Raw genomic sequence first — 16,957 nt, 5'->3', positions numbered from 1 at the left:
CAAAGCGGATTCATTGAGGTGTCTTTTGCAGGGGGCACTCATGGTGAACACCCCATGTCAACGGACTACGACCGTGTTTGCCTTTCATCCAGATTACTACGACCCTTTATTGCCGCAACATATAGCAAGCAAATCGTTTTATGTGCAAAAATTAGGATAAATTAAACCTCCTACTCGAAAAAATTCTTAATAAAAACACTTTGTTTCAACCCAAGTCATTTGTCCCAAAACTTAAGTCAAGTCATTTTGCCCAAACGACTTAAGTCAAGTGAAGTCATATGAAAACGGTAACTTAAGTGCAGTCATTGTATGTTTGATTCTTACTAATTTTTTTCACTTTTGCAAAAAGCTTACAGCGATACGCTGCAGTTAAAAACGTATAAGTTACAAAAAAATGCTTTGAATACTTGATTTTGCGATATTTTTTAACAATTCTTAGTGAGGCCCTAATGATTTTATTATTCGGTATAAATTCTTCTTTAAATCGTGAAAGAGTAATCAAGCATTTTTATCTAGCTATATCAAATATGTATTTTTCTGGGCGACTCTGCTTAACGTCGACCTACAGTTTTAAAGCATATCGGGACTTATCGTTTCTTTTGGCTTATTTAAAGTTAGAGCAGTATAACATGAGTTAAGTAACCAAACACTATTAACATACTAAAAAATATCAAGATTTAATTAAAAAAGGAAAATTGCCCTACGTTGTAATTAAGGCCTAAAGTCTTAAAAGTTCCAAAAATACAATGGAATGTTATTTAAAATATTGTCACGTAAATAAAAATCAGTTTGTGTTTTTGAGTAATGTTTTTTGATGAACTTTAAGAAAGAACAAACTGGATAACTTAAAGATATAAAATTAATTACAATTATTTATGTTCCTATTTTTTAATTTATAGTAAATTTAAAGATAGAGCAGCACCCTAAATTAATTATGAACTACTTTCTCTTAATTTTCTATATTTTAAAGCCAATCCAATAGACTAAACGTGCATTACAGCTTTGTTGAATCTACGTCAAACGCTTGGTTGTCAAATTCTAAAAATACAAAATTAGGAATATGGTTAAACCTATAGTGTCATTAGTAAAACACAGATAGGAATTTTATCTATGTTATTTTACAGTCTATATATTTTAGCCCAAGTTTGAACCTCTCCGGAAGCAAAAAACAAATAAAAGACAGCTCCTACTATGGATACGCCTGCTGCTATCCAGAAGACGATTTGCCATTGACTTAGCGAGTTCTGAAATGAAACGTTTCAAATAAAGCGGACCTTTTTAACTTAAATTAATACTTGGCAGCAGACAATCTAAAATTAAAGAACAACTGTTTGATTATTTGTTTGTAAAGTTTTGATTTAAAACCGTGAGTAATAAGCGGCCTCTTTTTTTAACGTAGCTAAGTAAAATAATATTAATCTCCCTGTAAGAACAGTAATTCGAATGAGGAATATGTGGTAGCCTACGTGATTAAAATTCGTTTAACGGTGCCATATCCAGTGGCGTAGCCAGCCGAAAATTTTTTTGGGAGGGGCAAAAAGTTGGAATTTTTTGTTTAGCTTTTGTCATTGTATTAACTGCCGTAACGAACACAAATAACAATGCTAGGAAACCGTTTCGAGCAGCAACTGACTTAGTGTTAACGCAATAATCAAAAAACAGTCAAAGAGGAAAAACTGTCTAAAAGTAGTAAAAGTACATTAATGTATAGTAAGTGTTATATTAACTAAATCGTTTGTGACGTAACAATGCATGACAATTGAAGGTGTGGCATGCCTGTGATCAAATGTTGTGGTACTGCTCATAAATGCTACAAAACAAATTATTAAGAGTAAAATATTTATAAATTTTTTGGGGGGCCATGGCCCCTCAGACCCCCCTGGCTACGCCTATGGCCATATCGTACGACAGTATGGCCTATTAATTTTACTGATTTCATTTTTGGATTTCACCGTTTTGTATCCGCGTCGATTGTATCTGTATAAATTTGCAAAGTGCGTCTTGGCTTGGACAGATCACAGCTCCGTTTTTGTAATAGAAAATCGCGCTGCAGGAGAAGACGTGCGATTTCATTCTACTATTAGACTGAGCTGCTATACTCGCCAGGGCGGACCGCCATTAAGTATTGGGCAAAGTAATAAATACTCTACTACCTTTATTTTAGCAGAGACTTCTTAATGGTTCGTTCTTTTGAAAATGTTAACGGGCCTATACAGGACAGTGGAATTTTGTATGCACGAGTCAAACGATTTATAGTGGCCTAAATGTGAACTTAAAAGAAAAATAACGTTTTCCTTTAATTTATATCAAAGACAGATTACTTACGTTGTCGAACTAGATGAAACCGATTACTTGCGGTGCTAAAAAGCCGGGAATATTACCGATGGTGTTAATGATCCCGAACAATATTCCGGAAAATCGAGGTGCGATGTCAACCGTTTTTTTTACCTGGCGCTAAATGCAAAGCAGAATAAAATATCTATAATGGCAGGATATGCAGTAAAACACTTTTGGCATTTGATGCGTCTTAGCACTTCGGTAAAGCACTTGGCCTTGTGATGCGACTGTTTAAGCTTGCACTTAAACTAAGCTAGAGTTGCTTAGCACGATTGACTCGAACGAACCTTTTCCGTGACCAAAAAATCAACAATTGCCCCAAGCAAATCGAGCGGAGAAATGCCAGGCGTGTTTTATTATGGTTAACTAGTCTTTCGAGATATTTCTCAATTAAAATGGAGTGCGTTTAGGCTACGGTTGTCAGCAACAATGTTCGGAAAAGTTTCCCCAAAGAGGTTTAACAAAATACACTATATAAGTGATGTTTAAAGCTCTTGTTTTAACAAACTAAACCGCTTCAATATCGGACCTTGAAAGTACTTATTTGATGAAACAAGGGCTTACATTTTTTGTGTCCTTGTATTTTCTCTTACTTGTAAAAGCGCTGAACCCGACTGACAGACAAAAAAAAGCGACAGCAGCTTCGACATTACAACCTACGTATCCAGCAAGCTCGAGCAATAACGAGCTGACCAGTAATGAAACAGTTGGTGTTCCAACCGACATGGCTGTTCCTCTTTGGGCCAACCCCGTCAAATATCCAGACAACACCGTTAATATCCATCTTAGAATGCCAGGAAGGGCAAACAGAAAGCCACTCCAAAGTTGATGAATAGTTATCTGTTAATAAATTTCATGTAGCTCACCAAGTCACCACAAAGAGTTGACACTCTGACTTTGTGAGTCTGAACCTTTTATAGCTTACGGCAACACTAAAACAACTGATTTTCGGTACCCCGGCTAGAATTTTGGTTGAGTATTTTACTGAAATGTCACTATTAATGGAACTGGACTAATCCAATCAACTTAAAACATGTTGGAAACTGAAATTTGGTATAACGGTCTAATAATAAGTTTTAGGCTAGGCTAGTTCAACAACTATAATGAGTTTTAAAAACCTCAATAATGTGCCAAAATAAAGTTTGTTGACAATGATTTTTCTTGCATTTACAAATTGACAATAGTAAACAGTGGAAATTATTTTATACTTCAGCAAGAAATAGAAAAAAAAACATCAAGAAAGACATCAAAGAAGAACAGTCGTAAATTAAACAATATTGAAGCGAAAGGGTCACGCTTCCGATCTTTTACTTAATACATTATATGAAATTGGCGAAATAAGTCATTATGACGCTAACAGCTGATGACCCTTACTGCTGACACGTTGAAATTCGACACACTGGTCATGTCGGTGGGTAATAAAATCGACTTCCACGGCGTTTTTGCCTTTTCCAAGTTCTAAATCACAGTATAATTAGCTGAGAAAGATGTTTTTACCGACAGCGAATAAAGATTTCCCACAACTAGATTGTTAACCAAAATGTACAACTCGCTTTACAAAGTTGTATCAAATCAGTTTATAGTTTGACTAGCATTCATCCGAATTGCTTAAAAGGGTCATAAATATATTAGGCGGGTCAAAATATGAAATATATAGCCTGAACATCCAAAAAAATCCAACAAAAGGTTTTTCGACGGTTTTGGGTAGTATTTATGATCAACAATAACATATTAAAAATCTAGGACAGAGGTGGGCAAACTAAGGCCCGCGGGCCGCTTGCGGCCCCCGACAATTTTCTGTGCGTCCCGCGGGAATCTGAAGCAATAATTAAAAAAATAATAATAAAATGGCCTAAATAGTTTAATTACATTCATTACAGCCCTGCCGGCTTTGCGGTCAAGTAAAACAATTTTCAATTTCTCGCCCGCAGTGTCGTAGCTGCCGTTCGATACAGGTGCGCACCAGGCTTTAGATTGCTAAACAGCCTATTATGTCACGATGGAAATTTTTAAGTTCGGCCTGTCGCATTACAAGTGTTATCTTAGATTAGCAGCTAGTTGTTTAGCAAGTTGTTAATTTATGAGTGATGTTCTTAGTTTAAAACTATTTTGTGCGTGTGCTGTGTGGAGTACTAATAGAGGGGACAACATTGTTGTGACAGCTGGTCGAAAAGTAGACTGCCGTACACCAACCCCATCGATATACAGCTTAAGAAGAACAGAGAGGAAAGTGGGTCCTGCGTCACGAGGAAACGAAGTGTTCGAAGTCTTGATGGCAATTTTGATAGTAAGACTGATTGTTTATTTTGTGGGGCTCGAGTTCTCACGGACAGACCTGGCTTTAGTTTTGTTAAAACAGATGTTTTTGCAAGGACTATATTAGAGTGTTGTGAGAGACGTTCTGATGATTGGTCATTCGCCGTGAAAGGTCGTATTGAATATTACGGTAGCGATTTGCATGATGCAGACTGTTTATACCACCATTCTTGTAGTGTTAATTTTAGATATGGATTTAACGTACCCTTGCAATATGGCAAAGTACCTGAGGCAAAACGTCGAAAATCTGGGCGACCGAAGGATGAGGAACAGGAACAGGCATTTCTAAAGATTTGTTCCTATCTTGAACAGAATGATGAAGAACAGTTAACGATATCAGACCTTAGATATAAAATGAATGAATTTTTAGCAAATTATGATTGCCTTCCTTATGGATCAGAATATCTGAAAACCCAATTACAGAAACAATACGGTGAATCTGTTTATATAGCTAAAGGTCAGGGCCTTCATGGCATTGTTACTATGAGAGAGAAAACATCAGAAATCCTCCGATCTAAATACCTAAAAACAAGGCATGAGAATGATGAAGAGTCACAAAAGAGAGAAATAATTAAAACTGCGGCAAGGCTCATCAAAAGTGAGATCAAAAAGGATGTACCATCTGTTAATGATCACTACCCTAGCGCAGACGCACTCAATCTCGGTCCTGCTCTAATGTACTTGCCTGAAACTTTGCGAACACTGTTGAGTTCCTTATTTGTAGGAAAACACAAAGCAAAAGGTTGCATGTATTGGCCAAGCTATTGTCCAAGCTGTTAGACCACGAGCGGTGATTGCACCCTTGCAAATTGGTCTTGCTGTTCAAGGACATCATTTGTACAGGTCGGGATTTCTTGTTGACACGTTACACAATATGGGATATTGTTCTTGTTACACAGAAGTCCAGAGATTTGAAAATAATGCAGCTGATTGTGTAGCGTCAAGTTCCATTGTTCCAGAGAACATAGACCCACTCGAAAGTACACTTTTATTTGCAGCTGACAATGTTCATCAGCATCCATTGCAAACAAAGGTTGTCAAGCAATGGCTGTGATTTTTGGGGGCACGCGGACGGATTCCCTTCTCGTTGCGCTATAGAGTATTAAGAAAAAATGTAGTCTCTTCCCAATTATTTGTGACACCAGAATGCCTACCACCTACTGGGTCATCAACAAAATTTCACTGTCTAAGGTTTACTCCCAAATAATGGTCTGGCTAGGACAGGAGAGTGATATGGAAACTTGCGGGTGGGTTTGGAAACTGGAAGGTAGTCAGTTTGTGCCAACAGAGTCGGACATGAATGCGGCCCCAGATTCCCTCTTGAAAATCATCCACTGCAACTGCACAACTGCCTGGACCACTGCCAGGTGCAGCTGTAGGCAGAATAATCTACCTTGTAGCTCAGCATGTGGACAGTGCCAACTTGATGCCTGTGACAATACGTACAATCAGTCCTTACTGGATGAAGATGATGACCAGGATTTATTAAGCAACTTAATGCAAATAACTTAATAAGTGGTGTGTGATTATTACACTGACAATGTTTCACTATTATTTTTGTTTGATATAAGTGTTTCCATTAAACTAACAAGTTAATTTTATTTTATTTTAATGAATTCCTCCTTATCATCTAAAACCTAGAAACAGACGTCAAAATTAGAGCTATAGCATGAAAATTATGTGAATTATTGTCATTCTACTGTTTTGGCAGCCATCTTAAAAATGACAACTTTCCGATGCGCCGATCCTCCTAGATTTTTAATATGTTATTCTTGATGTTAAATACTACACATAACCGTTGGAAAACCTTTTGTAGGAATTTTTTTGAAGTGAAACCATATATTGACCTGACTATATTGTTTGTTCTTCCACAATCTCGCGAAATTAATGATTTAAAACTTTATCTCCATTTTGAGAAGACAAGTATGGGCCTACATAAAATACATCGTCTTTGTCATGATTTGAAGTTGCATTAATGTAGTTAAGTTCCTGTTTTGAAATTCTTGGATGTTCCTCTGGAGTATTTTGTGCCAACACAATCCATATGACACTCCAAATAAAATACCTACCACCTAAAAAGATAGAGAAATTATAGTTAAACAGGTAAACTTATTATTCTAGTGTTATTTTACAAACCTGAAAAGTAGAAAACAGCTTCCCAACCCAGATCTTCAGCGATAACTTCCGATATCAGACGGTTGAGATGGAACTACCGGAAAGACAAAAAAAACGAGAAAACTCCTTTGCAAAACCGGAGCCTCCCCAAGAATCAACCATGCCCTGGCAAGTTAATACCCTATCAGTAAATTGGAATAGAACATACAGGGTCAGACAATTTATTAGAAATACTGAAACTAAGGTGCTAAAAAATATACCTCGCAATGATACCGTAAATTACAAAGATGCGAAAACTATTATACCAATTTAGAAAATCCTTTACGTAACTTTCTTACTTGAAATGCACCGATCAGCACTCTCAAAACCACAAGCAGTTCGAAGCTATAGGCAACAAAAGGAGTACCAATTCGTCAACATTGCGAGGGTGAAAAACACGACCTTCATCCTTACAAACTGCACAAGTGGGACAACTGGGTCCTTTATTTAATTATATGCTGGATTTATGCGAAACTTCAATGTTGCGTCGTTTTACGTGTTCTTATTTGGGTTGGTAATTTAAGTTTTTTGGTCGGTTTCCCAATTCGGATTCCCAAGAATATTAAGAACCTGAATAGATAACAAATTCTTCAGCATTTTTTATGGGATTACAGGAGGTCAGCACAAATCTTTTCAACATGGTTTAATCAGATTCTGAGAACTTTTAGTCTGCGAGCTCTTAATTTCCCTTGAAGGATCGCTATCCTTCACGTTTTACAGCAATAAACAAAATGCGTAGTTGTCGGCTTTTCTGCAGGCGTTGAAGTGCAGTTATTGTAGGCCTTCTCGTCAGTAGTCACCCCTAAAACACTTCTGCACGAACAATAGATTGGGTAGCCCTGATTTATATAGTGCTATCTAACGAGAAATTGTTTTTTTACATTTTTATATTTCTAAAAATGATGGATAACATTTCGGTATATCTAATCTAGGGAGACAAGTGGGTCAATAAAATCTGTGGTAGGTCACTTTGTGAGCCGCGGGTCAGTGGTTCGTTGGCCTACCAGCTAATTTCTTCAAGGTGAATATTAAAAAAAAAATCCAAATATTAAATGTTAATAAGTTTTTGTACAAAAGTGGTCTCACGGTTCCAGCTTCGTCGGTTGAACCTTTTCCTTGATCCGGGCACGAAAAGTTGTTTGTAGCATTGACGTCATCGTGTACTATAATACTAATATTGTGTCGTACAAACTGGAAGCCCACCAACCCGACGAATTGGAGCAACACAAGAGAATGTCTCGCTTTAAAGTAACATCCTGGGCTCCCTTCCTGGATTATAACATGTATAGTTAAATATTTGAAAATGTGTTATAGGGAATTAGCTATGAAAATAAAACCATGACGGTGTTCTATGTTACAATACTCCATGCCCTACGTGCAGTTTTCAAAACATTCATAGTTCTACTACATGAGACATTGCCTTCATCTACCAAACAACTATGTTGTACATTTAAAGTTACTGTAAACTTTAAACTTACAGTTGTCTCACCTCTTTAATTTTGTTGGTGTTTTGTATCGAGTTTATTGTTGCTTCTGATCAAACAATTTAGCAAAATTGCTATAACATTAGTTCTTAACCTTTTAACGTAGTGTCTAATGGCGCAAATTATAATCTGATCCCACTTCAACGTGGCGTTATTAGGTTCCTAAAAACTAAAGAAATCATTCTGGAACAGGAGTTATTGAGTTTCGTTTATTTTTCATAAAATATGATTGACAACCACCACGTGCTGTATAGTGCTGGACAGGTAAAGGCGACATCTTTTTAGCTAGCTGCAGCAAACCAGTGAATGGTGACACATGTTACCAGTGTAAAAAGGGTTGCCAAGTCGCTGGACGAACGAATATGCTGACTTCTGATGTTTCGTGAAAATTTTTCTATGAATCCGAAATAAGATAAAGCGTATCTATTAGACGGGGACTAGCTGTAAGCTGCTATGACCAGGTTCGATTCTTTATCTTAAACATTGCAACCTTATGCCGTCTCAAGCAGACTTAGTTTGATTTCAAATCAGGTTACAGATTCGACAACGCTACAAGTGGACATTGGGACGTTATCTAACCTTACGATTGTATATGAGACTCTCAAAACGGATATAGCGATTATCTTTTCCTTAGCTTAAACGACGGCCTTTTTTATTTGAATACTATTTTTTTTTGAATACACTAAGCAAAATCTCGTCGTATACACAAACGAATAACGTATGGGGATTACCTAATACTTCAAGAATAACTTTGCGTAAGTGACCTGAAGATCCGAAATCGTACAAACACGATGATTTGTGTCATAACTGATAATTACATTTATCTGTCTATGGCTGGATAATATTTTCTGTTTCACTCATTGCTCTCTACCATTTATACATATCACATTGTTTGGGTACAATCAAAGTTTTAAATCAAACGCTCAGTTTATTACACAGCAACTAGTAACTACCTAACCAGGAGTCTGGAAATTAGTGCGTGTTTGCCCGCACTCACAACCCAAACAACGGATCTCCAATCTTGCTTTTAGCAAGCCCCGTCGGCGAACGAAGCATTATTAAACAATTATAGCGCAAGCAGGGTGGATGTGGCCTAAGCATTACTACATAGACTACAAATCATAACCATGTGGTTCAAACGGCCAACTATAGGTAAAATGCGTTATATGCGAACCAAACCTAAGTGCCCCAGGGGATTGCATGGGATTTGCAGGTACGAACACCTTATTACTAGGTCGTAAATAATGCATTTTTTTCGGGATTTTTATTGGGTATTGGGTATATTTTCTCAAATGCTATAAATAGAAATAGTTTCAAACAAAATGTTTTGTTCGCCTAAATGTTTTACAATATTTTTGGTTAAAACCTGCTGTTTCAATCCTAGGAGAGTATAATTAAAAACAAAGGCTGAAAAATGCTTTGTGGAACAATTATTTTTATAAGCGCAAACAAAACAGTTAAATAAAAAATAAAACTTGGCCATGTGTAGCACACGAATGCACGACAACTGTGCGAGCGAGTGAAAGAGGTGGCTATAGTCTGAGACAGAATGTTGTTGTGCTTATTATAAATTTAGATTATAGAACTATTAGGAATTTTTGGCCGAATTCGTGGTTTCGTATCTCATTGGCACCCATGCATATTCTTTCAAAGATCAAGTGGATTGAGCTGGCTATACATACGGTTCATAATAAATTATTACTTTGTAAACGAATGTCGCTTTCACATAAAAACTTTTTCCTCGGCATTATAGAATGACAATTATTGGGCACATAAAATGTGACATGCAATGTTTTAAACTTGCTATTTTAGACATTGGTAAGAAAGGCAAACATAGTTGAGTAAAAAGGATTTTTATTTATTTAACGAAATCACAGCATATGGTTGACTGCTGCTGATTTTAAACTCTCTCGCTTCTTGCTTCTTCGACAATATTCTGCATAATAGGATAACAGTCTTGACTCGGGTCTGAAAGAAAAATACAATAAGAAACATAGTATATTTGTACTCGTATACGATTTCTAGCCATTAGACAAGCTGAATGCGTATGACAGTACGAAACGGACATATTAAATCTTATTGCGCAAAAGGGCAGCATATTTCTCCTTCGATCACTGCTTCGTCGACGCGTATATAGACAAGCAAAACTGTATACATTTTTTAAACCAGGGGTCGGCAACTTACGGCCCGCCAGTAAAAATCATCCGGCCCGCGACCTCTTTTTTTAAACCAGACACAAGGCCATGCGCCATATTTTTAACTTTTTGAACCATACAAAAATGCAAAAAATTTTCGCGCTTTGCGCGAGTCGTCTTGTTTCACTTTCAATTACACATTTTCCTTTTGAGGGAGTCTTCTAAGACCAAAGGGCCGTGCGCATGAAAACTATCTAAGTGGAAACTAATCGTAGCTTGGAACTCTCTAAAATGAAAGTTTCTCCGACTTAATCTTTTCTCCGATGAATTCCGTCTTTTATGATAAAATTGGGGTTTATCAGAAAATGTGTCAAATTTAACTTTTGTGTGCGCGCAATGCGTCATGTCTTGCAAATTGAATGGCATTTTAAACCAATCAAACGCAATTTTTCGCGCGTTAAGTTTTTAGTATAAAATAGATATTTTTATTCAAATTGCACAAAACGTTTAGGTCCGAACCCGATTTAGAATGATTAAAAACCATACCTTTTTATAACAAAATTTTTGTGAAAATTTATTACGGTCCGCCAAGAACTTGCTGAGGTTGGTTTGGCCCGCGACTAGCAAAAGGTTGCCGACCCCTGTTTTAAACAAAACTTTGAATATTAGACGTTTGGAAATCACATTACGCATAATTTTGGAAATCACATTACGCAAGAAAGGCATGTAATGTGACTTTTCTGACGTTGTCATGCGGGATGGCTGTTAGGTTTTCATAAAGAAAATTACCTTTGGCTTTTACATCTGAATTCAATAAAACCGCTTTGGCCCACGGTTGAACTTCTCCGGAAGCAAAAGCCAAATAAAAGACAGCTCCAGCAATTGACACGCCTGCTGCTATCCAGAATACGATTTGCCATTGACTTACTGAGTTCTGAAATTGAAAGATTTCCAAGAATCGAAAGTGCTTTATATGAAATGAATAAAATTTATTCATTTTTTGTGTTTATATATTTTGTAAACTAATTGTAAAAAGAATGACATAACAATGTTTTAAACTTAGGCCTACTGCTAGTTCACAAACACGAAAACATATCACAAAGGTTATGAATTCTTGAGTATAATTGAGTATAGTTGAGTATAATTGTAACCAATACTAAATCATGATGCTACTGAAAACAAGTTAATTATAACTTGATATAGCCTACTTCAGCAAGGCCTATTTTCGGCAATCTGATATACTTACATTGTCGAATAAGATAAGACCGATTACTTGTGGGGCTAGAAAGCCGGGAATATTGGCGATGGTGTTAATGATCCCGAACAATATTCCGGCAAAACGAGGTGCGATGTCAACCGTATTTGCCAAACAACCCGGAGCTAAATGCATTACCAAAAAAAATACCAAAACATGTTTTTGTTTCTAAAACAAAAATTTAAAATGCAGTGTAGTTTTTAAAGCAAATTTATTGTAAATTTTGCAAACTGAACAACAGGTCAAGCTCTGCTCAAACAAAACAGCATGAAATCACTCTCAAGTCAAACTTTTTCCGGTACTTATGACTGTAAAGTCTATACAGCAGATTGCGACAACATGAAGTGCACCCTACCTGTAAATGCGTTAAATGCAATTGACAGGCAAAAGAAAGCAACAGCAGCCTCAACATTGCATTCCACGTAACCAGCAAGCACAAGAAATAGAGAGCTAGCAAGTAGTGAAATGGTTTGGTTTATTTTTCTTAAAGTTCCAATCGAAACTGCTGTTTTCAGTTGAATAAGTCCCGTCAAGTAACCAGCAGCCATCATTAACAACCATTTTAGAATTTCCGGAAAGGCAGAAAGAAGGCCGCTCTAAAATGGCGCAGTCAAAATTACGCAAAATCTCAGAACGTCAAATTGAAAACAAATACAAATTATAATTGCTTATTTGAGGTACAATAATCCTTAAAGTGGTAATTTTACAAAAATAAATTTGAGAAATAGCTGTTGTTATAATACGAAAACGTCGTGATAGGTATTAAAAAATGGAAGTTTAAGTTGAAGGATAATATACAGTATGATAAATCAACTTAAAATATAATTTTAAATCGTTTTACTTCTTGGTTTTGGTTTATTTTATATAAAGTTAAAATTGAGATAAACTATATTATAGTGGACATGGTTTGGATTAAAACACTATTGTACATTTATTGTAGCTAGCAACGAAAAACGCTTGATTTGTGTTCTACATATTTCACTGGAATATGCATACTTACTTAAATATTGTTGTGTTTTTTTAAGCATTCAGTACTTCTTAAGGTATTATCATAAGATAGGCCTTCATATCTTAAACTCCACTTACGGCTGACACGTTGAAACGCAACACGGTGGCCAAATAAGTGGGTAACATCGATGATATCGTTTGCGAACCCCAATTGCTTGTAAAAGACGCCACGCAAATCGCTAATAGTGGCATGGAAGTTAACATGGGTTTCCAAGGTGCTTTCGCCTCTTTCAACTTCTAAACAAAAACAAAAGATCGCATATTTCACGAGCCAGGGTATAAGCAGGGTTGCGGAGGTTGAATAACTCGAGTCCAACTCCCGGGTCCGACTCCGGCCAAAAATTTAACCAAAGTCCCAAGTCCGACCCCGGCCAAATGTGTCTTTGAGTCTACCTGTATTTCACCCATTTACGTAACTATAAAATAAGGTTGATATTCTGTAATTCTCTAATAGGAGTGTCATATAATTCATCCACCCACAATACATCGTTGGAAACTATTTAAACACATTATGTCAATTTACAGTTTGCGGTCCTATCAGTTTCGAAATTTGGTACTGCGCATGCGCACTTAGGACTCGCTGGGTTTGGGTAGTTTTACGTGGTCTTAGTCGAACTTCGAGACCAGAGTCCGACTCCAGCAAAACAAACGGACTCCGTCAAGTCCCGCAACTCTGGTTATATGTTTAATTTCAGTATTTGTTTATGTTATAAACCAGGGGTTCCCAACCTGTGGTACGCGCACTATCCCTGTTGTTTCGTATCGTTACGATCTTCAAAATAGATGTCATGTCAATTGTCAACGAAGAGCACAGTTGCTTTGAAAATCTCTACAACACTCTGGGACAGTGGGCGTTAATTATGTCAAATGATTTCTCTCGGGTCTATAGATATCACCTACTGTTTTATTGCTTACTTTACAAATTGCGTTGAATAATGCTAGTTGTAAGCTAAAAGTAGATAAAAATCTTATTCGATCAAATTAGTTATTCTTCAAGAAGTGGTACGCTTGGCAGCACAGCGCGTTCAAGTGGTACGAGACCGTAAAAAGATTTGGAACCCCTGTTATAAACAATGTCAACGGACCGAAAAAAAAAACCAAGAAATTTATGTCAGCGGCGGGTCGTAGTAAAAACAAAAAAAGCTGTTTATTCAACCCAATGCAAAATGTTTTACCTATAAGCATTGACAAAAATCCAGATCGATGGTATAAACAGAGTTTTTTTCAAATATTTGCAAAATATACAATGTTTTTAGTGTATTAACCAATGTTGCGAACAAAACATTTTAAGACTTTAGTCGATACGCACACAATACTTACGTCCTCATTGTCATGATTTGAAGTTGCATTAATGTATGTAAGTTCTTGTTTTGAAATTCTTGGATGTTCGTCCGGCGTATTGTATACTAATGCCATCCACATGACACTCCAAATAAAATAACCTCCACCTACAAAATGAAACTTAAGAATTAAGTGCCAAGCTTAAAAGATGTTGTTCAATAATGTCTGATAATATTATTGGATAAACCAGAAAAGTAGAAAACAGCTTCCCATCCCAGATTTTCAGCAATAACTCCCGATAAGAAAAGGTTGAGGAAGGAACCGGCTGAATAACCGGAAAGACAAAAGGAAACGAGAAAACTCCTTTCCAAAACTGGAGCCCACACTCCCCAAGAACCAATCATAGCCGGCAGGTTAATAGCCTGTTAGTAAAAAAGATACAAAAACATACTCAAAGTGCTAAAAAATATACCTCGCAATGACACCGTTAACTATACAAAGATAACTAGCCTATTATAAAACTATTATACCAATTTAGAAAATCATTTACCTAACTTTCTTACTTGAAATGCACCGATCAGCACTCTCACAACCACAAGCAGTTCAAAGCTATAGTAGGCAACAAAAGGAGTTCCAATCGTTAAAACGGAAGCAACAAGTGAAGATATGCCAACTGTGTATTTAATTCCAAAGCGCTTGGACACCCAAGATGCAGGGATACTTACAGCTGTATAGCCGTAGAAGTAGCAACCCAATATTAAGCCCTGTTCGGCGCGATTCCAATGAAAAACTCCGTTCTGAATTGAGTAGTATGGGTTATAGTCATTTTTCTGTCTGGGTACATTTTCTTATTTGAACACACATGAAAGAACAATTCGCAAAACTGAGATACGGGATGCGATTACTTATCTTTTAGCGATCGATAGCTAATAAGAAATCTCATCGTTGAGTGTATGGTTATTCTTTAGACATATCAGAATATTTTTGTTTAAATCCACCAATATCACCATCGCTTTTCTATGAGTGGTCCTCTACCGATGATTGCTTCAAAGCTTTTTAAGTGGTCCATGAAGTTTACTGGCATATTTTTTTATAGTCCGGGTAAAAGAAAAAAACGATATGTTATGTTTTTATAACTTTGGCATACACTTCTTTGGACTTTATTGCGATGTATTGAATCCTTTTTCGTTAAAATGATTGGTCGTATAATTAAGAAAATGGTAAAAACAAGCCGTGACGTAAAAAGGTGGAAAATACTGCAAGGTGGCATCTCACATTTTTAGTTTGATCTGTAGTGCTTGTGCGATCCGGGCATGAAAAGTTGGTTGAAACATAAATGTCATCTTGGCGTGACGTTGTGTTAACCATAGCAACAACTGCAATGCTGACATTGTGTCGTATAAACTGTACACCCACCATCCCAAAGAATTGAAGCAAGACTAGAGAATGTCTGGCTTTGATGTAACATCTTGGAGTGACTTCCTGAATTAAAAATAAAACACATTTTATTCTAAATCTGCCGGAATACGTCCTAAATTCATCCTGATAAGGCGTAAATGGCCAAAATAACGCCTACTGTAGGAAGAGGGTATGGGAATATAGATGAAACTGTAGGAAGAGGGTATGGGACGATTGGGGGCCGTCGGTCTGGGATCGGCTGTTTTAGTGACGATGTTGGGACGCCCAAGTTTGACCGGCGCCGTTAGGGCACCGCTGTTTTGGCACCGGTCCTGTTCCGGGTTATTGGTGGGTAATGGGTGGAGTTAAAAAATGGTTTAGGGTTGAAATTGTAAGGGGAGTTGGTAGTGTTGTTTATGCCAGATTTTGACCACTTAGTTTTTATTCCGACGGCTTTAGGAAATATTCCGATCTAAACGGTACTGCGACTATTAGGTGTTAGTCCTATTTTGGTCTTATTCCAAATTGTGTTTTATTACGACGTTGATGTTGTTTTCATCTCGGTCTTATGGCTGAAGTCCCAGGAGTGTTGTATTCCCTTTTAGATGGTTACCCATGGGCGTCAAAGTAAAGCTGTACACCGATACACAATATACGTACGGTTATTGCGGGCACAGAATGCAATTATCATTTCAACGTAAACCAATAATTACACTGTCTTAGGGACGCCAGCAGAATGCCAATATGTGCATGCGAGGTGTGCGTGCTGTAGGGCGGTGGACTCTAGAGGGCGACAACAAATTGCAGGTAACGAAAATTTGCCTTACCTCTTTAATTGCATTTTTCTTTTGCATTTAGCTGCCGGCTTGTGCTTACTCCCGGTTCTTATGGTAGAATAGGATTAAAGAAAGCATATAAGACCTAAAAATCATCCATCTCGCTCCCTACTACAAGTATGATAAAAGCGCTGCGTCAGAAAAAAACGTGAGCAATTTTGCTAAACGTTTTACAAACTATTTGCCAAGCGCTTCTGTTTAATATCGTATATGGCCAGGCCGGCATAACTGATTTACATTGTTTACTGTTTTGTCAATAGGGTTGCATTTAATCATTTTGCTTTGACAAAGTATGTATTATACTCGGTGCTAAACTTGCCACTACTACCAAAAAACTGCCAAGACTAATTATACAAACACACTTGCCAATTATATATTTACAATGATATTTTATGGGTTTTAAGCGTTTGGTTAATCTTCCTTTCCTCTTTGGTGTAAAGTTCAATAACAATTGTTGTCTTTTTATACTCCTGGTAGTTCCTGGTAGTTGTTTCAGTGAAAAAATAAATAAAAAAAGATTTCTGCCGTTTAAAGGTAACATATAGGTTTTCAAGAAGTTGTAAATATTATGAAAAAAATACACCTGGATTATTGCATAAGGTCGAAATACCTGCCTTAATGAGATACATTGTTCGCAGTAATTCGCCTGCTTTGTGCTGTCTGTCGCAAGAAAGGACAAAGAGTCGTTGCTTAATTGACAAAGAGTCGTTGTTTAATTGTTAACTAATACTGATCTAAGCCAGAACGATTCAA

General features: G+C 36.9%; 1 protein-coding gene across 1 annotated transcript; it reads right to left on the bottom strand.

Moving 5' to 3' along the window:
• Positions 1-10,176: 10,176 nt before the first annotated feature.
• Positions 10,177-16,305, bottom strand: LOC146140839 (sialin-like). The gene is made up of 10 exons (XM_083392716.1): positions 16,196-16,305; positions 15,246-15,452; positions 14,534-14,767; positions 14,218-14,392; positions 14,010-14,137; positions 12,768-12,926; positions 12,037-12,277; positions 11,673-11,806; positions 11,216-11,360; positions 10,177-10,259 (listed from the first exon to the last, which is right to left on the bottom strand). The coding sequence occupies exons 1-10, from the start codon at positions 16,220-16,222 to the stop codon at positions 10,192-10,194; spliced, it is 1,518 nt and encodes a 505-aa protein (XP_083248842.1). The 5' UTR covers positions 16,223-16,305; the 3' UTR covers positions 10,177-10,191.
• Positions 16,306-16,957: the final 652 nt, after the last annotated feature.

The sequence above is a fragment of the Ascidiella aspersa genome, chromosome 6, assembly GCF_963924565.1.
Source record: "Ascidiella aspersa chromosome 6, kaAscAspe10.2, whole genome shotgun sequence".
Classification (NCBI taxonomy): domain Eukaryota; kingdom Metazoa; phylum Chordata; class Ascidiacea; order Phlebobranchia; family Ascidiidae; genus Ascidiella; species Ascidiella aspersa.
Note: the sequence above shows the minus strand (reverse complement) of the source record. Positions and strands in the feature narration are given on the sequence as shown.